Source organism: Choloepus didactylus, chromosome 2 (genome assembly GCF_015220235.1).
Source record: "Choloepus didactylus isolate mChoDid1 chromosome 2, mChoDid1.pri, whole genome shotgun sequence".
Taxonomy (NCBI): Eukaryota; Metazoa; Chordata; class Mammalia; order Pilosa; family Megalonychidae; genus Choloepus; species Choloepus didactylus.
The window spans coordinates 111,018,444-111,043,239 of NC_051308.1; the positions used below are offsets into that span (position 1 = coordinate 111,018,444).

The 24,796-nt window shown below is 43.4% G+C and overlaps 1 protein-coding gene across 2 annotated transcripts; it reads left to right on the forward strand.

Moving 5' to 3' along the window:
- Positions 1-70: 70 nt before the first annotated feature.
- On the forward strand, positions 71-20,060 carry SHE (Src homology 2 domain containing E). 2 transcript variants are annotated; one of them, XR_005215222.1, is made up of 7 exons: positions 71-1,053; positions 3,269-3,395; positions 11,334-11,666; positions 13,595-13,751; positions 14,233-14,352; positions 15,645-16,365; positions 17,501-20,060. XR_005215222.1 is itself a non-coding variant. In XM_037825864.1 (6 exons), the coding sequence occupies exons 1-6, from the start codon at positions 454-456 to the stop codon at positions 15,829-15,831; spliced, it is 1,524 nt and encodes a 507-aa protein (XP_037681792.1). In that variant the 5' UTR covers positions 71-453; the 3' UTR covers positions 15,832-17,128. The 2 variants fall into 2 exon arrangements, 1 of the variants encoding a protein (XP_037681792.1); XM_037825864.1 differs by lacking the exon at positions 17,501-20,060 and having other exon boundaries at positions 15,645-17,128.
- Positions 20,061-24,796: the final 4,736 nt, after the last annotated feature.

The window sequence follows — 24,796 nt, forward strand, 5'->3', positions numbered from 1 at the left end:
CCTCAGAGGGGAGGGGCGCACGGTGGGGATGGGCGGCCCGCCGTCCGTCCACCGTCCGTCGCGGCGCCGGGGACACTCCCGCTGCCTCCGCTCGGTCCCCTCTTGTCCCTGGCAGTGTGGGGAGGGCTGTCGGGGGGCTTCCGTGGGTCGGGCCTCTCTCACCCAGAGAGGAAGGAGCTGGGGGAAGCCCCCGGCGCCCGCCGCCTCCGGAGAGCCGCGGAGTCCCGGGCAGTGCAGGCGCAGAAGACGAGCCCGGGCGGGGCCCCAGTCGGTAGAGCCTGTCGCCGTCCGTGTCCGGAGCGGCGGTCCGCGCCCGCCGGCTCGGCGCCCCGGGCCCCCCGCCCCGGGCCGGAGAGGCCCCACCCTGCCGGGCGTGGGCGACTGCCGGCCGGGGGTGCGCGGAGCTGCCCTCGCGGGGCCTCGCCGCGGCCTCCAGCGCCCTAGCCCCGGGGAATGCAGTGGTCCCCGGCCCCTGGCGCCTCTGCGTGTCTGGGCTGGACTTCCTCGCTCGCTTGCTCCGCGGTCACGACGCTCCCGAGCCGCGCCGGCCGGGCCCCCCTCATGGCGGCCAAGTGGTTCAAGGAGTTCCCCCTGAACCTGAAGACCGTGTCGGAGCGGGCCAAGCCCGGTGGCGGCAGCGGCGGCAAACTGCGCAAGAACTCGGAGGCGGGCGGCGCTGGGCCAACTCCGGGCAAGGGCCGCAAGAACTCGGCGGCTGAGCTGGGGAGCGGCAGGGCGGGCGGCGGCCCCCCCAAGGACAGCAGGCTCTCCCGGGATAGCCTGCAGGGACTGATTCAGGCCGCCGCCGGCAAGGGCCGCAAGAACTCCCGGGCCGCCGAGGAGGAACCCCACCGGGGCGCAACCAAGAGCTCAGGCTGCAGCACCTACATCAACAGGCTCATTAAGGTGGACACTCAGGAGAAGAATGGGAAGAGCAACTATCCCAGCAGCAGCAGCAGTAGCAGCAGCAGCAGCTCTTCCTCCGCGTCCTCTTCCCCTTCCTCCCTGGGCCCCGAACTGGACAAGGGCAGGATTATTAAGCAGCAAGAGACGGTAAGAATACAGCCCCCCTTGGTCCTCCTGTCCCCTCCTCAAAGCTAAACAGCATGAGGGGAGCTTGGTGAACATGCTCAACTCCAGGGTTCTATATACCTAAGAGAGAAGGTGAGGATGTGTTCCTTAAGGTCCTTTCCCCCTCTAACGTTAGATGACTCCTGAGCGCCCACTTAAAATCAGTAGACTTTTGTTAATCTTGAAAAAAAAATTCCTCATTCTAGGGATGGGGTACTTCACAGAATTTAAATCCATTTAATTGTTAGCAGTTGTAAGAGTAATTAAATTTAATGTACCCACTTTGTTAGAGTTGACCCCCATGTAAGTGTAGTTTATTTTAATTTTGACACCCAGGGAAGTTGCCAGGTTGGGCTTGTGTATGACTTTTATCCTTTTTGGGCATACTGTGTTAGTATGAATTTCACAGCTTTACTGAATGGATTGGTCACCCTTTTCCTTTGCCAGTTTTGAAGCTCCATCATTCTTTACAGTTCCACTTAGTAAAGAGCTTCTCAGAGCTTCAGTGACAGCCCGAGATCACAGCTCTTTCATTCATCCCGCAAACATATGTTGAACAGCAGCCATATAGGATAAGGGACAGAGGGTTCTAAGGGCTGTAGGGGATACAGAATATGACAAGGAAATGCCTGTAAGGAAATTACAGATCAGGAAAGAAGGTGTTTCCTGGCTTACACACTGGAAGTTTTCTGGGTGCTGTCCAATGTGGGAAAGTTAAGGAGTGTGAACATGTGAAGGGACTCACTCCAGTCTTACATGGAAGATCTGGTGTTTTAATCAGCTCTGAGGGTATATAAAAACTCAAAGCAAGCTTTCAGATTCCAGCTCAGGCAATCACCTCCTGTCAGGGTAATTCTAATTTTCTCTTGCCCAGTCTTCAAACACACTGCCTGCTCGGATTGAGTCAGAAGCCCGTAGCACGTACCATGTGTGTCTGCATTGGGCACTTCTGTTATTCTCCATTCATTCTTTCCACAAATATTTAAAGCGGGCCCTCCCTGTGCCAGGCCCTGAGGGGAGAGCTGTGGAAAGCTGGACAGTGACCCAGCTCAGATATTGCTCAGTGGTCTACCTGGCTGCTTAAACCAGATCGTACGCTCCGTGAAGCCATGTTTTATGTTTGTCACTGTACCTTGCAAGTGCAGTACACACAGAGGGTGGTCAAGAAGAGTGGATTGAGTGAATGAGTAGCAGTCATGGTCCTCTGCAGTTGTTGCCTGGTTATTTTCATGGCTGTCACTTCTGGATGTCTGAGGTTTCTTAGGCCATCTCCCCCCAGGTAAGAGGGCTCTTGAGCAGGCTGTTTCCTCGCTTATCTGAATTCTTCCAGCCAGCTCCAGTGGGACTTCTCTGTGAGCTCTTTGGAGAGTGTAACAAGAGTTTGTGGAACAGGGCTCAGGGCTTCCTCCCTGGTGAGGGTTCCCTAGCCCTCCTGCGTGGACACCTCGCTGCTGCTGAATAGGACAGCTGCTCACACGCCACCTCTTCGGGAGCTTTTCTCTTTTGGGGAGGAATAGGTGCTTTCTGACACGGGTATGGATCAAAGCTCTGTCCATCTGAGTAGAGTTGCCTATACAGATCAGTCTGCCTAAGAATTGGTGAACCTAGACTCCTACGATACTGTTTAGCACATTTCTCACTTATGAAGACCATTTCTTTAGAGCTGTTATAAATTCCTTGAGGGCAAGAAGCAGGCCCTCAGTTTATTTTGATTCTCATGGTACCAGGCACTGCTGGTGGACCCTCAGTATTTTCTGGGTGATTGACTCACCCTGACTGCATTGTTCAGCTCGCTAGAGTTTAAAGACCAAAATCATGGGGTATGTGGTAGTCCAGTTCATCTGTTTATGCTTTAAAGCCATAGACAAACCCTCTTCTCTCCCTACCCCCAACCTTGCCACCCTTTAACTCAGCAAATGCTTTATTGCTTGGAGAGGGAAAGGGAGGTGAAAAGAACCATGCGGACATGTAAAAGAATTTAGATGAATTGTTGCAAATGAAATAAACTACCAAAAAAGAAAAAACCAGATGTTTGTCCAACTGGTTGAATAACATGTTCCAGTATAAAAGCTACTTGGAAGTGGTTGGAGATTTTGACCTCTCCAGATCTGCAGGAGCTTTCAGTGGCCATTTTGATATGATTGATATTTTGGTGTGTGACAATCCTCAGCAACTCTCCTCTCTTGTTCTTTTATAGGTCATCATTTTAGAAGACTATGCTGACCCCTATGATGCCAAACGGACAAAAGGTCAAAGGGATGCAGAGAGAGTGGGAGAAAACGATGGTTACATGGAACCCTATGATGCCCAGCAAATGATAACAGGTTAGTAATGAGGAGCTGCTTAATAGGGACTGAAATCTCTTAGTTGGAGCCTTGTAAAATAGTAACTTCATCTGGCTACTGAAGGAAGTGATTTAACCAGATTCCACTGTCCAGAAGAAACAGAAATTAGACCCCAAAATAAAGTCTGAAATATCTAGTTAACTTCCTTGACAGCTTTTTTATTTTTCTGGAATTTTAGAATTTGCAGGTTTTTCAAGTTTTTCTAATTCTAGGCAAGGTGACACTTGTGAGTTTGCAAATCTGTTCAGAATGTGAACTTCAGTTTTAAGATTATTTATATTCTTGGTCACTTGCAGAAGCTTTGATTGACATCTATAATTGGAGTCATACATCTATACCAAGGAACATATACATACTTAAAAAATTTTTAACTGTTAAGAGAAACAAACATGACATGATCCACCGTATTATAGAAGATTGTTTTTTCAACAAACCATACAACACTGGAGCCAAAAACTTAATTACTAAGGAATGATTACTAATCGCTGGTGTGAACCAAACCACTTAAAGTAAACCACCTAAAGCCAAAGTTGATTAATCTTGTAACTTTTCAAGGCAGAACGATTTCAGTTCATGAGCTTTCACAAGTAATTGCCCTGTCATTTTGGTGTCCCACTTTCCTCTTTTACTTATATCTTTTAAGTTGGTGTCAGTGACATTTAAATAAACCCATAAACTAGTTATTGAGAGTCATTTGTGAACATTAAATTATTTATCCACAAGTTTTCCTTTAACATTCTTTGATCCATAATGAAAAATGTAGTTTCTGAGTGCTGACTCAAGGGATCCTTGTTTCAATGTCAAGGATTTCATGCCTGGGAAAGAAATAATTGGTCACACATTAAACACTTTGTCTCTTCTGTTAAAAAGCAGATTGAAAGGCTGTCAAGCTCAGACCTTGTATGCACAGTCTCGGAACAGTTGAGTGAGGGGTAACTGCAGCACCCTGGAAGGGTCAAGACAGGCTTCAGGATGCAAATGAGCTTTAACAGGAAAGCTCTGCTCTGCTTCCTGCTTCTCTGCTCACAGAGATAAGGCCTCACATTGAGGAGGGTGTACCCTGGCCAGGCTGTGACCCTGAGGGTCACAGGATGGTGACCCTTAATGAAATCTGTGAATGAAAGGAAGTGAAAATGAACTTAGTCAGAATTTTTTTTAAATATTGGAGGTTTGAAAGGAACAGGGAAAAGGGTTTAATTTTACATAAAATTGAGGAAAAGGATTTCTTTAAAGACATTGCATGATTTTGATTTCACCTTTCTCTGTCCTTTTGCTTTTAGTCTTCTTTTTTTCTTTAACTGGATTAAGTAATTTATCTATACCATACCAGCTGTTTGTCTGTGGAGCTGCACTAATAATGGGCAAAGTGCTGTGCTTTTTAAAAAATGAATATATTTTTTTTTTTCATGTATTCCATATTAAGAGCTCTGTAAACTGGGGACTGCAATACTGTGGGGGTGGGGGACAACACATGAGGTCAAAAATACTCTGACTTACCTGTACTCATGTTAAGATGTAAGAACCAGAGCAGAAACAAGAACCCAGATCTCCTCACTCTAGATGACTAGATCACTCTAGATGAGTGGTCTGTCCCCTACACCAAGTGCCTCAGGACAAATATCTGAGATGATGTATGCAAAAGTATTTTAAACTTTATATATAAGTAAAGCATCTTTCCACTCAGACTCACAAAGAGAGTTGAATTCAAAAGTCACAACTGTCCAACATGAAATAATATTTAATTTAATATTTGAGTTTATTAAAGTTCCAGGCTCTGTTTTTTAAAGCAGTTTATATGAATAAATTCATTTAAGAATAAACAATGAACATGTTCAAATTGGTGAATAAATCCAAATTTGTAAAAAATGTATATTACTAACTTTATAATAATCCAAGTGTACTTTGCATTTAACTTTTATAAAACATTATAGTAGTGGATTTTAAAGTTGTTTCACTTGAAGTAGCTATATCACAAAGCCCCTTCGCAGTGTAGAGAATATACCTCAACTTATCCCACCCATAGGTTACACAGCTGGACAAAATAACAGGAAGTGAGTTTATCGGAAGCTGGAAATAAAAGATTTGCTGCTTTTTTTTTTTTTTTTTTTAATCTTTTACTTTTTTTGTTGGGTTCTCTCCTTGTATGTTTGGTTGTCAGGTGCAAGTGCAGAAATTTTCCATATTTATTGGAAATCGCTAGGGATTTTTTAATTTATTCTAGCATTTCTGTACAAGATGGAAAGGTTCCCAATGAATATGATTTAATTGTGGGGCACCTAATCTCTGTAATGTCTTTTTCTAGCTGTGACGTGGCGATAACACTCCTGATTTTAACACTGTCTTGGGTATAGACAATACTGTCTGTGATGTTATTTTATATCCCAACAAGAGAGGTCTTTATTTACCCAAAAAATAATTATGAGGCATTTATTTACCATGTGCTCGGCCCTGTGCTGGGCTGTAAGGAATAAGACTGACATGACCCCTGCCCTTCGGGACCTCACAGTCTAAAGATGTAAAAGACTACCACCAATAAAGAAGGAAAGAAGTCAATGCAGAGTGGAGTAGTGCTGTGAGGGAGAAAATCAGGAGGGATCACGCATGCATTGGGATTAGGGAAGAGATAACTGGGGTAAGAACACAGGTTCCCTTTATGAATAAATTCTCCCTTAGATTTAGCTAAAGGATTTTTTGTAAAAAGAGATGACTCTGAATACAAGGCAGTGTTATGTAAACCTCTATTGTTTCTCTGGTAAATTAGCAGGAACGTTTTAGCTAGAAGAATTAGCAGAAATATTCTACATAATTAATAACTGCCAAATTAAAACTTTAGCATTGGAATGGTCCTTAGAAGTTCCCTAAGACGGCCATTGGGCAGCAAGAAAATTCCTTCTGCAGCTGGTATCAAACTGGCTACAAGCAGCTGAGTGCTTATTTGGTGCCAAGCTTTCCGTATTGCCCCATTAACAACTCCGTGCAGTGATTTTGGCAGTCTCTATTTTATTTCACTTTGAGGAAACCACAGCTCAGAAAGATTGAATAACTTGTCTGAATTCCACAGCTGAAAGTGGAGGTACCAGGTCACCCAGCAACCTTTGGTTTTAGCTGCTGAGCTCCAGTCAAGTGTTTTGGAAGGCTATTTTAAAATACTTATTTTTGCCTCCAAACATTTTATGGGTTTGTTTAAAATAGTCTACTCCAAAGGAGAACCTCATTGTTTGGGTCTCCATTTTTAAAAGTATCTATTATGGAAAAAAGAAAGAAATAGAAGAGTTTTCAATTTATCTTCTGTACTCCCCTCATTTTACTTAAATTTCAGGGTTTCTGAATTATGTCAGCTTTTGATCAGATAGTTAGATTTATTCAACATAAGAAAATATTAACATAATTTTAAATTAAAAGCTTTATCATTAGTAAAAGATGTAAGAAACTGTTGCCTAGCCCTGTTTCTGATTTTAAGAGGAAAACAGCCCACAGCCTTATAAGGCTCTAAGTTTAATGTTTTGGGAACATTATGAAATGGGCTAGGGGAAAGGTACGTTCTTTAGAAATTTTCATTAACATTTTACGGGAAATCTTCCTCTTGGGCATCAGGATGGTTTGGTAGAAAGAGCATGGGCTCTGGAGTCAGGAGTCATTGATTCCCCCACTGACTTTTGCCCAACTGTGGCCTGTTTGTTCACCTGTGAAAGTGGGGCTGACACGACTCTGAGCGTTTTAGGGCTTTGCTGAGATGCTGTATATAACACGCCCAGTACAGACACACCCCATAAATGTAGCGATTATTTAGACACTGCGGAGAGAGAATCCCATTTTCAAAGAGAATTCTGGACAATTATAAGAGCCATATTCATTGTGAACTACAATTAATTCTGTAAAAGAAAGTCTTCATCTTCTGCTAGGTTTTTACAGGTACACAGCATAGTCAGGGACTGCTAGAATTGGAAATTGAGAAGGGGAAATTTTTGATCCATATTATGTCTCACTCCAACCAGTTACCCATTCTCATCTATGTGGGCCAGTGGTCAATTTCAGCCCTTGCTGCAAATGGGTGTTTATCTGTAGCCGGTTCACTGAATTCTGTTGTCTGCCATGGTAAATGGCCTCTATCGGCAGCCAGGGTGTAGCTTCCTCTTGCCATTTCCTCCTTCTCAGGCTTGTTTCCTCTCGGAGCCAGCTCTGCACGTCAGGGTCTATTCTCCCTGCAGGAAGGGTCGGCTCACAGCCCCGTGATTGTTTGTTTCTATGGCGCCTCAGCTTGGAGGCGGCCAGGTGTTGGAGTGGGCTGGGAGGTTACTCCACTTGAAGGGGTAGAGGGGTCCCTGCCCCCAAGCCCTTTTTTTCCCCTAATTGAACACTGTTCCATTAAAAAGATGACGCTGCTTTGCACATCTTCTCCCAACCCCTGGGCCATCCAAGGAAGAAACAGTCTCAGTTATATGCTTTCCAGTTTTTTTCCCCAGAGTTCTAAGCGTACATAGACTGTCTACAAGAGAGGAAATACCAGGACCTCATCTCAAAAATAAAAACCCAAACACGTGTGTAAGAACTCAGGATACTACTCACTGTACACTATTTTAACACAAATTTATTGACATTTCCCTGTGAGCAGGACTTTTTCTATCATGAGGCTGGAATAAACCCTTTAGCTCAGTTGGGACAGAATTGAGGTGAGGATTTTGGGAAAAAGTGCCCTGGCCTGTGCCAGATGGTCTAAGCTAAGAGTAAATTTAAGTTTTGATCAGAAACCTAAAAATTCTAAATCCATCCTTTGAAATCCTTTGTGTTTTCTGTTTCTCTTTTCTTTGTTAGTTCTTTAGAAAATTTCTTTTAAAAAAATTCCAGCCTTATCTTAATTAACTGAGAGTAGAATGTAGTTTTGTTTCTTGTTTTCCATATCTCCATCTAGAATAGGCAATGAAGGGAAAAAACTGTAGGATTGAAAGTCAGGAGGCTTGGACCAGAGTTGCAGCTCTGCCACCACCTCCTTGCATGACCTCAGATGCCACCACCCCCACCTCGGCACCTTTCCAGGCCTGGAGGTAGGAATGGGGTGATTCTTCTAGCTCTCACATTTTGATTTGGAGATGCAGAGAGTACCTTTCCCCTTGGGATGGGGGTAGCAATGACAAGATTAGCTCTGGAGAGCAGGAGGAACTGAAGTAGAGCCTGTGGGAACCTGGGAGGCGAACAAGTGGTTCTCAGTCTTAGCTGCTCATTAGAATCACCTGGGGAGTATTTACAATTCTGACTCCCAGGTTGTACCCCAGACCAGTTAAGTCAGAATTTCTTGTAGTGGGACCCAGGATCAGTAGTTTTAAAGCTCCCCAGGTGAGTCCAATGTGCAGTTGAGGTTGTAAACCACTGAAGTATATGAGATTAGAGTCAGCTATAGACAGGGGCACTTTCCTAGCTGAACTATGGCTATAAATGTTTTGCCCTTTTGAATTTAGCATCCTGATTTCAATAACTTTGCCCTAGAATTTTTCATTTGTCATCCTTTCCTTGTTATGGAAGTCTTATTACTGAGTTAATGATTCTTCTCCGGAGGGTGTCATCATGCCCATTTTTAAGTTACCCATAGAAACCTTTTCCTTCCTTTGTTTCCATGGCATTGTGGTCTTCTGATTCTCTTCCTGGTTAGCTGACCTCTTCTCAGTGTTCTTTGCTGGCACTTTCTTTTCCCTCTACCCTTAACTGAAGGAGTCTCAGGTTCTGCAACTCATCTTTCCTTTTCAGTGTGCCCATCTTTTCTCTGGTGATTGCTTTCATTCCCATGGTGTTAACAACAATCTCTTTTGTGAATAATTCCTTGGCCTGTATCTCTGACCTTCATCTCTGCTAAGCTCCAGATCTACTTTGTCACCTGCCTGGAAAAGTTCTAGAGCTCCTTCCCCTCCTTCTCTCCTACCATCCATCCATCCATCCAACCAACCAACCATTATCTAGCACAACTGTGTGTCCTGCAAGACATGGTGGTCCCTGCCCTGACGAAGTCTCAACCAAATTGGAAATACAGGCATAGCAACAAATAATTCTAGCACAGTGGGAGAAGTGGGGATGGTGTGAGTAGGTTGGCAGTGCAGGGTCTCCCAGGGGGTGGAGGGATGATCAACTCTGAGACAGTTGAGAAGGTGGACAGGAAAGGCTTTGCCAGAAGGAGGAGAAGCTGGAGTAGATTTCACAGGATTGGAAGGTCACTGGGACACTAGTGAGCATAAGATAGTGTGCAAGTAACTTCAGGAGTTCTGTTTTGTTAGAGCAACAAGTTGGTTTGTGGGGGGACAAGGGCAGGGAAGTGTTGAGTGAAGAAATTGGAGAGGGAAGGAGTGATCTGATCACAGAAGATCTCCCATTCCATGCTAAGCAATTTGCACTTTGTTAGACAATTTATGAAGTGTTAAGTGATGAGATAGGGTGTTTGTGGTTAGAAATGCCTTCCTTGGCTATAACCAGGTGGAGGACACATTCAAGACCTCCCAATGAGCATTTAGAAGAACTTCTGTATTCCCCTTCACGGTTGATATCACCAGCTCCGGTTGTCCAGAACTCTGAGTCATCTTTGACTTACCTGCCAAGATCCCTGGACCCCAAGCTGCTCAATTCCTAGACACTGATGATTACTCCCCTTGTGGCTAACTGGCTGGCTGTGTTTAGTTGGTTGACTCGCGTCAGATTTTTTTGCATCCATTTGTATGCCTCAGTTCAAACCATACCTTTCTGGAGTATTTCATGCTGTACATTGTGGTTGGAGTTATCTTACAATGAAACACAAATATTATTGTTATCCCCTGTTGAAAAACTTATAATCATTCTCCATTGCACATAGAATAATCTAAACTTTTTGTCCTTGCTTTTAAAACTTTCACATTTCAGATCCCAGCCAGTCTACTTTTCCAACTGTTTCTCCCACTGCTGCTCTCCTCTCTTGGCCTCCTGGCCTTTAAACCTATCTCTCAACTCATCCTTATGGGAACAAGCCCTTTATAGATCCCACCCCCATATCTTTGCTCATACAGTTTCCTCCACTGGAAATGACCTTCTCTATCAAAGTCAACTCATCATCCATTTCCCATTTACTTGGAGTCCATCCAAATGTAGTAGTTAAGAGTATGGCTTCTAGAGCCCAACTTCCTTCTTTTGAATCCAGGGTTTACCGCATATTGGTTTCGGGCAATTTCCTTCAACTCTTGTGCTTCTCTTCTGTAATATTGGGGCAATAACTTGTAGCGTGGTTGAGAAAATTACAGCACGCTCAAATAGTGCTAACACGAAGTGAGCCATCAATTAGTGTTAGTTGTTGAGTGATTATTTCGTTGTTGTTTTCCCCACACCTCCTCTTTCACTTTGGTTTATTAGCCTGGCAGGTTATTATTTGTGAATGTGTCTGGTTTCCCCACTATGCTGCAGCTGCCTAGAAGTCACGTACTCTGATGCACATAAATATCTTCCTTCAGTGGATGTGGTCCAATGCTATAGTAAACACTCAGCTGATTTTTATTAAAATACTTTGATCTTTCCGTCCTAACAAGATACAAAAACTTCGAAGGTGAACTGGATCCAGAACAGATATCAGGACCAGGAACTGTGAGCTGGTGCCTATCTCTGCCCCCCCCATACCCCCCACCCCCACCCCGAGGTAACCCCTAACTGTATGGCTTGATGGAATTATCCTGCCCAGACAGCTGGAGAAGGGAGCAGTAGACCCCTTCCCTTTGCAGCCCTTCACGCTTGTGGAGCGCAGCTGGGAAATTATCAGCCTATTAAGGAACAATCTCGGAGTTATTTGCCACCTCCAACCAGTCAGTTGAGGTGAAGCGGTAATTCGGTTAATTACCGGGTCTCCTCTAGCACTTTTTCTTTCAAGGTCTTGCTGTGAAGCATGCTTGGCTCATTTCCTCCACGTGTGTTTTCCAGAAATCAGAAGACGAGGTTCGAAAGATCCCCTGGTGAAGGCTCTTCAGCTGCTCGACAGCCCCTGCGAGCCCGGGGAAAACGGCCCGAAACCGGAGACGCTGGCCAAAAGGCGGAGTTCCAAGGATCTGCTGGGGAAAGCTCCGCAGCTCTACGACACTCCCTACGAGCCCTCGGCAGAGGGAGGGTGCAGGGCCGAGGGCCCCGCGGGCACGGGCCCCGAGCGGAAGGCACGGCCCCCCGACGGCAGGCTCCCGGAGAACGACGAGCGGCCGGCGGCCGAGTACGAGCAGCCCTGGGAGTGGAAGAAGGAGCAGATCGTGCGGGCCCTGTCAGGTGAGGGCAGCCCGGCCGCCCCCGGGGGCGCGCGGGTCCCGGGCTGGCTTTATGCTTCCCTGCCGAGAAGCCGCCGTCCGCGTGAGCTTGTCAGCCGGGTCTGTTTTCTCTCGGTTCCTCCCTGCAAGTCTTTTCTTCAAATAATTTGGTTTATAGAGAGAAGAATTTGGCTGTGGTTAGAAGGCCAGGACTGCAGTTGAGCTCTTAATATTGCATTTCTTTTTTCTTTTTTAACTTTTTATTGTGGTAACATACACAACTCAGTATCCCATTTTAGCCACTTTCAAGTGTACAGTTCAGTGGTATTAATTACATTCACCAACATCCCCATTATTTTGTCACCTCAGAAAGAAACTGCACCCATTAAAGCAGCAACATCCCCTTCCCCTTGCTTTTATATCCTTCTGGGTACCTGTATTTCCTTTCTCTCTGCAGTGTGCTCCTGTTTTGGAAATGGCTTAAGTAACTATTAAAAACACATCTGATCACTGTGCGTTTATTTCTTCACCATGGAAGCTGTCACATTGGGAGCAGCTTTTTCAAACTCATACTTGATGTTCCTCCTCAAGTCTGTTAAAAATCCCTGTTTGGAAAATGGCAGTACTGGATAAAGTGGATTACGGGTAGAGGTTGTTGGAAAGTTGGACGAACCTAGCTTATTTATTTTGTCAAAAATCCCCCTAAAGGGATCAATTCTTCAAGTATGAATTTTTCAGATAACTTGTGAGGAAATTGATAAGTAACTTGTCAGTTGATACTAGAGGTAATTCCCTCTGCTTCTTCTCCCGGGACCTGGTTTTTCTGCATTACTGACCACATAATTTCTTTTACCTTTGATTCAAGCACTTAGAAATATCTTTTCCCTCTAACAGTAAAACCAGATTTGCAATTGAAAGTATAGCCAATGCGAAGGGTTCATAGAGATGGTAACATATTTGATAGCAAACATGTTACTCAGTTTTAGTCTTATTTTAGTCTCATTTTTAACAAATCTCTATGGGCTCCTGCTGTTTTCATGCTACTAAGCTAACTTCTCCTCATTTTATCTCTTTACCTTCTCCGCAGTGTAGATGGCTATCTTAGTTTCCCAGCTGCTAAAACAAATGCCATACACTGGGTTGGCTTAACAACGGGTGTTCACTGGCTCACTGGTTCATACGCTAGAAGGCTTGCTTCCTCCTGGGTTGCTGTCTTCTGGCTGGCTGGCAGTCTTTGGGGTTCCTTGGCTTTCCCATTACGTGGCAATGCACATGGCAGCATTTTCTCTTGTCTCTCCTGGGTTCGGTTGGCTTCTGGCTGCTTCCTGTGGCTTCTCCTTCCCTGTCCTTTTTCCTTTGCTTATGAGGACTTCAGCCATGTTGGATTAAGCCCCACTTTCTTTCAGTTTGGGCACACCTTAACTGACAACATCTTCAAAGGTCCAAAATGGGTTTCACACCCACAGGACCAGGGGTTGGGACCTGGACATGTCTGTTTCATAGCATTATTCAATAGTTGCTGTTTCTGAGTTGATTTTTCTTTCTGTTTTATTATTTCATAGCAAAAACCATCCATTTCATTTCATAGGATATGCGTTTCCTGTGTTTATTCTTTCATTCTAAAAATATTAAAACTAAGAATTTTTGAAGAGGACATGCTGAAATATATTAAAGTGGTTTCCTCTCGTATTCTAAAACTATTTTATACTGACAACTCCCTTACAGAAAAAGTGGCTTTATGTGGGATGCTAGCCATGTGATCACACACCAAAGACAGCAGGGAGCTCAGCCTGTACCAGGCTGTCTTTCAGTGTATTATATAGTTCACATTAAAGGGGGGGAAATGTCTCTTTTTTTTCCCTGAGCTAAGACAGGCAAGGAGGTTTTTTCTTGGAAGTTTACGTCGATCACTTCAGTGACCTCTGATGTTAAATGGAGCCTTCCTTCCAGTCCAGTTTGAAGGATCTGAGCGACCTTCCATCAAGGAGGAGACAGTGAGGCAGCACCACCGGCAGAAGAGCTGGACCCAGAAGATCTTAAAGCCAACCCTGTGTGACCACAGTGAGGGAGAGCGGGTGGACCCAGCACTGCCCTTGGAGAAGCAGCCGTGAGTCTCTTCTGCAGAGGCTTGTAATAAACAATGGCTGGGAGCTTACTGATAGCCTTGTATAGACCTGGGGCGGGGGTGGGGGGGTGGTATGTGCATACTAGTCCATTTTACATGATTATTTTGTTCATGAAGACTTTTCTCCTCTGGCTGGGGCTCATTTTCAGAGCCCAGTGCATTGTGCGGGATGGAAAGTGCATTGCGTCATATGAGCTTTATTTTAAATTCTGTTCTCCTCTACAGAGTGATAAAACCTTTAAAAGACACTAGCCCTGTTAACTCACTCTTGTATGATTTATCGGCTTTGTGATCCAGAATGACCCAAATCTGCATTTTTTCTTTTCTGAATGAGAAGAGGGATCTAGTTCAAGGTGTTGAGCATCCACCAAGAGTTCCTTTCAAATAATGCTTTATGGAATGAGGCCCTGCCTGGATCTGTTTTTTGGCACTCATGGCATTCCCCTTTCCCCCCATTTTCCAGGTGGTATCACGGGGCCATCACCCGTGCAGAGGCTGAGAGTCGGCTACAACCCTGCAAAGAAGCTGGTTACCTGGTTCGAAACAGTGAGTCAGGGAACAGTAGGTACTCCATTGCGCTAAAGTAAGTATTGAAGCCCCGTGGGCTTTGTCTCCAAAACTGTAACAGCCTTTGCTATCATGAGGAGATGACCAATCAAAAAAGATATCATTTGAAGGTGGTTCACAGGGGTGTATATTGCCAGAAAATTAGATGCCTTTGCTTGGCCAACAGAACTCGAAACACCCTGGTTAGAATGCAAGATTGGTTTTGGGTCAACACCCCAAGGCCTCTTATGGTAACGAGGGTCCTGTTTCCCCTGTGCATTAGCCAACTTCTGCCTTTCCTTGGCTGAGCTGACAGTAGCCCCTCTCGGCAGAGAAATAATTCCTGTTAAAAAAAAGGAATAATTGGTAATAGAATAGTTCATTAGATCTGCCTTTATTCCATCGTGTTTTGGAGTTTAATAAATCAGATCTCTTGATTGTCAAAACGCCAACGGCAATTTTAAAACCAGTTTCTCCTGGTGAAGAAGGAAGCACCGTCTTGTCTGTTACTCCCCCTGTCTGATTGTACATAGAAAATGCATGTTGCCTGGTAGGCCTGGTGGAGTTTGTATCATGGAAATTCTCGTTGCTCTGCGAGTTCAGTGGTGCTGTATTGGAGGATCATTGTCAAGAGCCCTAACAGCGTTTCCTTCCTGAGGAAGCTGAGCCCCTGCAGCTGAAACAATCAGACTGGAGGGGAAAGGGGGGGGAGGGGGTGTTTGAGCAACACGGTTCAGAAAACGGGATAGGCCAGCAGATACACAATACCAGGAATAGCTTTGCTGTGTTTCTGTAACTGGTGCTTGTGAATTAGAACTTGGAGCTGTCATCATATATAACCAGGAATGGTCTTTCCAAATGTGGGAAGGAAACAGGGGTTTGTTTGTTTGTTTGTTTTTAATTCATTTGCTTTTTTTTGGCGGAAAGGAAGAGGAGACCTTAGATACATCCTTTTAGCCGTGGTGAGGAGGATGATTAGCCATGGTGAGGAGGATGAGATTAAACCTCACCTTAATGCTTGGGCAATTTCAGAGCTAGCAGGGACTTGGCTTTTTTGTTCATCTTCTTTTTGGTCCAGTGCCTGATGCCTTGTGGATACTAAGGACAAATAATCCAAAGATGACACACATTTAGCCGAGGGCTGCAGAGCCTCTGGAAAGCTCCGGCTGGAGCGTTGGATGTTGAATGCATTTCTGTTTGTAAAGGACAGTTCCAGGAAGGGATGAGAAACTATCTACCTACTGTGAATCTGGGTGGGATTGTTTCCAGTGGGAGGGATCTCCTGGCTTTATTTTCATTCGGGTCTCCTTGATTTTTGTTTTGTTCCAGGACTAGTCAAGGATGTGTCCACATCATAGTGGCTCAGACCAAAGACAACAAATACACGCTGAATCAGACAAGCGCGGTGTTTGACAGCATCCCCGAAGTGGTACACTATTACTCCAATGAAAAGTTGCCTTTCAAAGGGGCAGAACACATGACCTTACTCTACCCCGTGCACAACAAGCTGCACTAAGGCTCGGCCACCGCCTAGCCCCAGGCACAGGATGAATGGGGCGTCTCATACCTAAGAGGGCAGCAGCATGGACACGGCTGGACAGCTCCTTAATAATTAGTAGGAAATGGGAGTTTTCATTTAAAAAATCAAGGAGTCTTTGGTCCCAAATCCATTCCATGACACTTCTTACTGACCTGTCCTTTCTCCTTGCTAAGTAGTTCTCTAAGAAGTAATCATAACTTACCCATTGCTCTGGAATAGGGTGTTCTATTCAGGGGGTGACCTTCAGGAAAGAAAGGTAAGTCAAGAGTTCAGGAAGGATTACAGATCTTTCTTGCCCTGGTTTTATCATTGCTGTGGAATATTAAAGTTCTCCAGAAATGTGCAAGTTTGTTACCTGGAATACCTGGTCTCTAAACAAACAAGCATGAAAATCACTTTGTTGTGCAGCCCTTTGCTTTTGCACAAGACAAAAAATGATGGCGTGGACAAGAAGAGCATGTACCACCGGATACCTTCTCAGGGAAGTGATGAGCAGAGGAAATGTGAACGGTGAGCACCCTGGAGGAAGCTGCCTCTGTCCTTTGAGTGTCCTAGTTCAGCTCTGGAGTCCATGCAAGGCCATAGATTTTAAGGTCTGGCCAAAGGATTATTTTTTTGGTCAACCTTCTAAGAAAGTTTGTATTTTCTCAATCTCTGTGAACTTTTTCCTTATGTTTCAGCAAATCAGTGACATAAGCATAAATATGAAGGAATGTGCCCCTGATTTTAAAATTACAGATGTAATTATGCATAAGCAGCACTGTTATAATTCCAAATTATAGAATAAAATGTGCAACAAAAATTTCGCTTCTGATTTTTAAAAATCAGAGTTTATAAATCTCAATGACTTTTCTTATTGAATAATTAAGCAGAACTTCTGATACCTTTTGTTTTGTCTCTGTACATTTTAGTTGCTCCAGAGTTATTTTTTATTTTTGTCCCTAAAATTAGATTTGCTCTGTATTTTTAGTAAGTCTAAAAAAAAAAAGAACTCTGGAATCTGATTGTATGAACTGAGTCTCTAAAGCCCACAAAGATTCTGAGCAGACCAGTTCACATTGTACAAAAATATTTTACAAGACCAGGTTTTCTGTACTATTGCTTAAGATATTAAATTAATATTCATAGTATTATTATCTTTGTGATATATAGGGAAAACTTAGACTGACAGTTTACTTACTGTGAAGAAAAAAAAAAAGGGAATGGCATACTGTGAGAAGAACACTGTGGTTGAGTGGCTCTATCATTAAAACTGAGCAGATGTTTCTGTATTCTGGGAGTTTGTAATTTGGTTCTCAAAACTGTTCCAGATGCAAATGTGCTGACTGTAATCAATGAAAAGTCAACTTTTGTAGCTTCTTTTAAACACATCAAAAAAGTTGATTCGGTTAATTTTTAGGGAAGCATATCTTTCTAATTACTAGTTATCATTTTACTATTGTGGCTTAAAGGTTATTAAATTTTTGCTTTTTTATTCAGTTAAAATCTTAGCCAAAGGATTGCATGATCTTTGATTTTAAAAATTTGAGAGGCATTTTTTCTCACTGGATCGCAATGATTTTGTTAATAAAAAGTGTTTTTGTTTTGTTTTTTTAAGTACTGATAGAATTTCTAAAATGTGTATTGGTTTGTGTACTCTCTTTAGAACAAGATATTTCTCTGAATTTGCAGCATCCATAGCTTCAATTCCATTCAACAAGTATTTATTATCTTCATATACAAATAATTCATTGTTAAACTTATTTTTAGGTTCAACATTCTATAAACAAAACTTATTTTTTACTTATTCTACAAAGGAAATCCAGCAGTTATCCTAATTTTAATAAATGCTAAAAGCTTTATAAAGTTTTCCTTGGTGCACTAACTGATTTTTGGCCCATACCCAGCAACTCTGATGAATATACAGTGAAATAACATTGAAAGCGGAGCTGATACATTAAGGATTTATTGACCTTCTGTCATGTGTCCAGTATTGCACTTCCTTTATACTGTTTTTTCTGTGACAGTCTTACTGTTTTCTTTACACAATTAAAAGTGGAGGAGATGTGGAGTTGATGCCATAGACTGGCTACTTCATAATTGTACAGGCGCTTATAAGAAGAGGAAATACAGTAAATTAGTAGGATGCGGGGTTAAGTTGCTATTTTCTTCTTAAGGTTGTGAAGCTGACAAAAGCCAGGGAATTCACAGCTGGGTGTCAGCACAAAGTACCATATGTTCTAAAAACAATTAGGCCCGGCAGGGGGCCCCTAACGGCTTCCTTGTTAAGCCTCCTGGGCCAGGCTGGCTGAGCTGAAGCCCTATGACTAGTTTCCTCTCTCAGCTCTGAAGGCTTGGGCTTTTTGTCATTTTTGTCCTGATACAAATATTTTCCTGTAGTCTTAATGCTTCTGAGTTAATTCTCTCTCCCAGGATGTTTCCTGGTTCCTTCTAGAGAAAACAAATTCTTCTAGAAAATTTCGTCTTCACTTGCCTTGCAGTTTAGCATCCATAGGGCTTGCTGTATCTGTTCTTTCTCCTTTATCACACCCCCTTTTTAAGCATCCTCTGCTTCTGGCTCCTAGGTGAGTTTGTTTAGTTGGTTAGTTTCAGGTATATAAGAACAGAAGGTAAAGGACACGTCTATTTACTTTGATACCATAGCTCCACTCTCAGCATGGGTTTCAACCACTGGAGTTAGGTGTTTGTAAAGTAGGAATAGAATCATGAAGAGATGTTAATATGTGTAAATAACAGAGGTAAATAGGGATATGCCTTCTCTCTTGTGGGGCAGGAATGCCCTTTTAAGTTATCCAAAAGACTTTCTTAAGAAGCACTTAAACAAAGAACCTTTATTCTTTGCTCTTTAAAGTCTCCCTACCTTAAATTGTGATTAGTTTGTTGGCCTCTGCCTAAGGAGGGGGCTGGGCAGGTAGTCTGTAGGGACAGCCAGATGCTTCCGAGGCAGGTGGGTAAACAGTCCTAATTTTTTGATTGGCTTATTTAACTATGCCATTACTCTGGTATTGGCCATTATTGTTGGATACATCTCAATATTTTAATTCAGAAGAACAACTATGTGCATTTGAGACACTTGTTGCTTTTTATATGAGGGTAACCTTTCTATTCTTTCCAAATGCCCCCTTTCAGTCAAAGGTTAATACCTCGTTTATTTTTCAGTGTGGGGGAAAAAAAAACAGTGATGTCTAGGTTTCATTTCTCTTCTCTGTGTACACGGCCCTTTGAACATTTAGCAAAATTTCATTGATACCTTTCTCACAGATCTCATTCATTGGTTGAGTCTTTTTTCTATGATTAGGACCACTTTGGCCCTGTGATCTCTTTAGAATCACTCTTCTTTTCCTTTTCTCCAATTTTTGTATCTCACCAACTTTGATTTAGAGAAACTTGGCTAGCAGTGGACATTCTCTTCAGTTTACCTTCATTAATTTCCGACCCCATTGAAGAGATGGGGTATCACTGCCATCTAGTGGAAAGAGAGCAAACTGCAGTGGGAAGACAAGCTGCGTGCTTCAGAATAGCGCCTGAGCCACGTGCCCTGAGACTCGTTAAACCCTTTCCAAGTTTTCTAAAGGATTTCTGATACCGTCCTTAATGGGGAAAAAATGACACAGTGGTTTCCATCTTGAAGTATGTACTTTTCCTTTGAAAAGGGTGATTTACAAGCCGAGTACAACTGTCATCACATCATGAGACCCCTGGACTGTTGGCTGTCTGTGTAGTTTAGAATCTTAAATTGCATTTTCATGAATATGCCAGCATCAGATAATCGAGACAGGCATTTCGTTTTGTCAAGTTCTTAACCATTTAGTTGTTTTGTCAGGGGGCTTAACATTTTAAATACCAACTAATACAAAGTTTTAGCTTTTAAAAATATTTGAAGATTGTATGTAATATAGGTGACTAGCTGTAGTGCTTTAGTTATTTTTATTTATATTGTATCAGAAACATTTTATGACATTTCTGGATGTACTGCAGTACCAAATATAGGCTGCGTTCTCTCCTGAAGATGGTTTACTCTGAAATGTACCTTTAAATAAACATTATTCCAAGAAAATTATTGTTTTTCCTTAATTCAATTAGGTTGAGAATCACCTCCCTTCATAAAAATACTTCCTGTGGTTACAACTGTAGCAGAGAAGGTCAAAAACTTCACTTGTGATCATTGCTAATGAAATGTATAAATAAACCATGATTGAACTTAACCAGCAGATCTGATCTTTATTTTCTCTCAGCTCACCGTTAGAGCCCCTCTGTGGCATTTTCCTTTCCAAATAGTAATGTGGTCAAGTTTTGCTCTGTCTCATTGGCCCATTTTACTAAGTAGACAGTTACTGCATTTTTAAGCATCAGAGTTGTAGCTTTGTTTTTGCTTTTACTGTTGTTTGTTATTAATGCAGATGTCCCATCCCATCCATGGGGTTCAATACAGTCGGTCTGTTGTGAAGCTTGGACATTTATATATATATATTTTAAAACTCCACCCAGTTGATTCGGATATACAACCATGATTGAGAACCACCATTGGAAGTTACTGTTTAAAAATGAGCAAATACATCTGAGATTTTGGCAGAAGGATATGTATGGCATGGAGTCCATCAGCATCAAATTTTTCATTTCCATTGAACATTTATATAAATTGCCACAAGGTGGTACAAGGGCCTATTGTTCTTCCCCATTTGTGGTTAACAGAAAAGGAAGTTGAGCTGAGAAATATTCACACACACACACACACTAGAGCAATGAGAGCAGTGGTTTTCAGAATCCAGATTGAACAGATGTTTACGGGAACCTGGGGTTTGGGTGTTGAATGTTGAGTTCTGACCCTGTGAAAGGCTAAGATGTAAGTCATGAGGATAGGCTCTTGCTAGGCACCAGGGCGGCTGCTAAACAAACCTTGATCCTCCACTGCTTCCGCAGATAAGGACACTGGTACACGAAAGGATCAAATAGATAACTTGTCTGGCATCAACCACAGAGTAAATGGCAGAGTGCTGATTGCAGCCCAGCTCTGATTCGAGGGTAGCTCTTACTTACTGTACCTTTACTTTCCTTTGAGAGAGTGTACCCAGCCTGCAGAATTCTTCACGGTTGAAAAACATAATTGGTTCAAACTAGTGGGACTAGGGCTAAAAACTATCCACTTATTTTTAGCAAGCAAGCGAAAAATAAACCTTAAAAAAACAAAACAAAACAAAACAGCTGATGTATTCTCTTACGGTGATAACACATCTAGCAGGCTGGACATTCAGGAGGTTGTGTGTGACCAGCATGTTCCCTCCCTTGTAGATGATCCACGTGGACTCAGTGCGAGAGAATTAGGAGCTGGGTTTGAATGCATCCATCTCCACCACCAGATGAACGTGTGCTGGGTCCGGCAGGCCATGTCCTTGGGCCTATAGGCATCTTTTCCCCTGCTTGGGAGAGGCTCTACCTATGAAACTGGGCGTTCCTGTGTCCCGCTGAGGCCATTTAAATGCCGATAATCAAAATAGGGTGATACTGTATGTTATGGAGATTCACTCAGGCTTATGGGTCATTTCCAAAGTCCTCAAGTAGCACCAGCATTACTTTCCCCACACTGTGAATTATAACTTAAAATGCTTCCTACATATGTATATGTTTTAAAAGATTCAGACTACCTTCTGATTTGTGTGCATAAACAAACAGGAGTACTGATTTGGATTAATTGAGAGAAAAATCCGTCTTCATTATAGACCACTTGTGACTACTGTGACGTGATGTTCCTGTAAAAGCCCATTCATTTATCCCAGCATGGCCAGTCCCTTGTTGACAAGAATCATGATTTACTTTAAAGAATAGGTAAGAAAGGTGTGTTTACATTCACTTTCGATTATTTTAAATAGTGCATTATCAAGTGAAACATTCCATTTAAAATCCTCACACTTTTTAAAATGGAAAATGTCAAATTTTTTTGAAGACTAATATAATGCGCCACACTGTATCCATCACCCAGCTTCAACAATTATTATATCATAATCAATTTTATCAATGGCCCCACATGCTTGCACTTTTTAATAAACAATTTTTTTCACCAAGTGATTGACAATTTTTTTCATAGACAGCACAAAATAGAGGGTGTGCTGGGTTGTATTGTGCGTCATCTCCCCCCCCCCCAATTCATGTGATCTGGGTATGTGACCTTATTTTGGAAATAGGATCTTCACAGATGTAATCAAACTGACATGAGGGCACACTGGAGTAGTGTGGGCCCTAAATCCAATATAACTGGTGTCCTTATAAGAAGAGGAGGGAAGTTTGGACACAGACACAGACACAGACACACCTTATGACAACATAAGCAGAGATTGGAGTGATGTCACTATAAGCCAAGGAACACCAAGGATGGCCCGCAAGTGCCAGAAGCTAAGAGGAGGCAAGAAGCAAGGATCCTCCTGGAAAGCCTTTGGAGAGAGCATGGCCCTGCCCACACCTTGATCTCAGAATCTAGCCTCCAGAACTGCGAGAGAATAAATGCCTATTATTTTAAGCCACCCAGTGTGTGGTCATTGGTCACGGTAGCCCTAGGAAACTAATATGGAGGGATTAAAATTTTTTTCATGAAAAGATTTTTTAATAAAACTTACAAAGTTTTTTAACTTTTAAAAAAATATATAAAATATACAAGCTCATGAAAAAAAAATTTAACTATGCATAAAAGAAAAAAAAAGGAAATCTGGTCTTGGGTGACCTCCTAATACTCTTAGAATATTGCAGGATTGCTGAACGTCATGCATGTCCAAGGCAGGCCTTTCCCCCCACCTCACCCCCTGCCCCTCCCTGTCCCCAAGAGCCCTTGGCCACCTCCCCATCCCCAGGTCCTCTGACAGGAGGAGCTGTGAAGTCACTCTTCACCTGGAACACTCCTCGTCCATCTTTGCTCTCCGCTTCCATATTTCCATCCCTTCCTTCCCTGACTCCCGAGACCAGATGAGTCATTTGCTCCCAGGGTCGCTGAGTTTCCCTCATTACTCGACAGTATCTGCTTGTTAATTGTGTGGCTTGCTGGGTAGACTGCCAGCTCCTGGAGGAAGGGTTTGCTTCCTCTCCTACCCCTGCGGCCAGCACAGTGGTTCAGTAAACATTCCTTGAATGAATCTCACCACCCAGAGAGAACCACCACTTAGGGTCTGGTGACTATTCATCCTTTCATGGGGAGTAGATGTCATAAGGTTTCCATGCCTTAAATAAAGCACCCTTCGAGGATTTTGAGGAAGTTCACTCAAGTTTATGCCAAGGCAGCAGCAGAGAAAACCAAACCGTTTGGGCACAGTCCAGAGGAGGCATGGGCAGATACAGGAGGAGGGGAGTGGTCTGATTTGGCCTCTGATCGAGGATCATTAAGTTTAAGGAGCAGGTCAATGCCCTTTGTGACCCCTCCTCTCTGTGGATGCCTATTATGTGAACAGCGCTAGGGTCTGGGGGCCCCAGGGCTACTCTTGGGAGCCTCTGGGACACCCCTTGTGGGTTCAAGCTTCCCACGGGCTCAGCTTCAAGCCTCAGCCCCTGATCCCACTGTTAGGTGTGAAAAACCAAATAAGAAATCCAGGTCCATTTTCCCTAAAGGGTAAGTGGCGAGGTCCCCAGTCAGCACAGGGTGGAAAGAGGCCCAGCACGGTGGCCGCCAGCAGCCCCATGAGCAACATGGGGAAGACAAAGACCATCTGGTTTGGAGTCTAGTTTAGCCTCTTCACTAACTCAGGAATCTTGGACCACTCTCTTTACCAATATGAGCCTCAGTCGCCTCACCTGGAAACTTATCTTGCAGCATCATTATCATTAGGATAAGAATACCTTGTTTGTAAAGCACATGGTGGAGGGTCAGCTAATTTTAATAGCTAATCTCTACCAAAAAGGTAGATGTGCTGGTTTGGATGTATTATGTCCCCAAAACGCCATTATCTTTGAGGCAGTCTTGTGTGGGCAGGAAACATTATTGGTGTTGATTGGGTTGGAGACTTTTGATTGGATGTTTCCATGGAGATGTGATCAGTCAACTGTGGGCAGGATCTTTCACTGGATAATTTCCATGGAGATGTGGCCCCGCCCATTCAGCATGGGCCTTGATTAGTTTACTAGAGCACTATATAAGCTCAGACAGAAGGAACGAGCTTGCTACAGCCAAAAGGGACACTTTGAAGAATGCACAGGAGCTGAGAGAGGAGTTGCAGATGAGAGACAGTTTGAAGACGGCCTTTGAAAGCAGATTTTTGCTCTGGAGAAGCTAAGAGAGGACAAACGCCCCAAAAGCAACTTTGAGTGACATTTTGAAGAGGAGCTGTGTCCTAGAGAGGAACGTCCTGGGAGAAAGCCATTTTGAAACCGGAATTCCAGAGCAGACGCCAGCCACGTGCCTTCTCAGCTAACAAAAGTTTTCGGACACCATTGGCTGTCTTCCAGTGAAGGGATCCAATTGCTGATGTATTACCTTGGAGATTTTATGGCCTTAAGACTGTAACTGTGTAACCAAAAAAACCCCCTTTATAGAAGCCAATCCATTTCTGGTGTTTTGCATTCTGGCAGCATTAGCAAACTAGAACAGCAGGTAACCAGCATGGTCAGCAGTGTTCCTCTTTACTGTTCATAGATTTTATTTCCTAATTAATACCCACTGCACCTCCACAGTAACCCACTGCTGTAGAATCTTACCTTTAGCTCTACCTCCAGCACAGAGATCCCCAAGCCTGGCAGCACAGCAGGATAACCTGTGGGACTTACACCCATGCAGACAGACACCCAGCTATCGTGATTCACAGGGCCTGGGGTTGGAGGCTGGGCTTCTCCTGACACATAGTCCCACCCAGGGCAGTGCACCAAGCATGAAAGTACAAGGCAGCCCACAGCACCCACAACACCCAAAGGGCTCATCGCCACCTTCATTAGACCCAGCTGGGGAGCTTATTCAGCTTCCTGGGCTCCA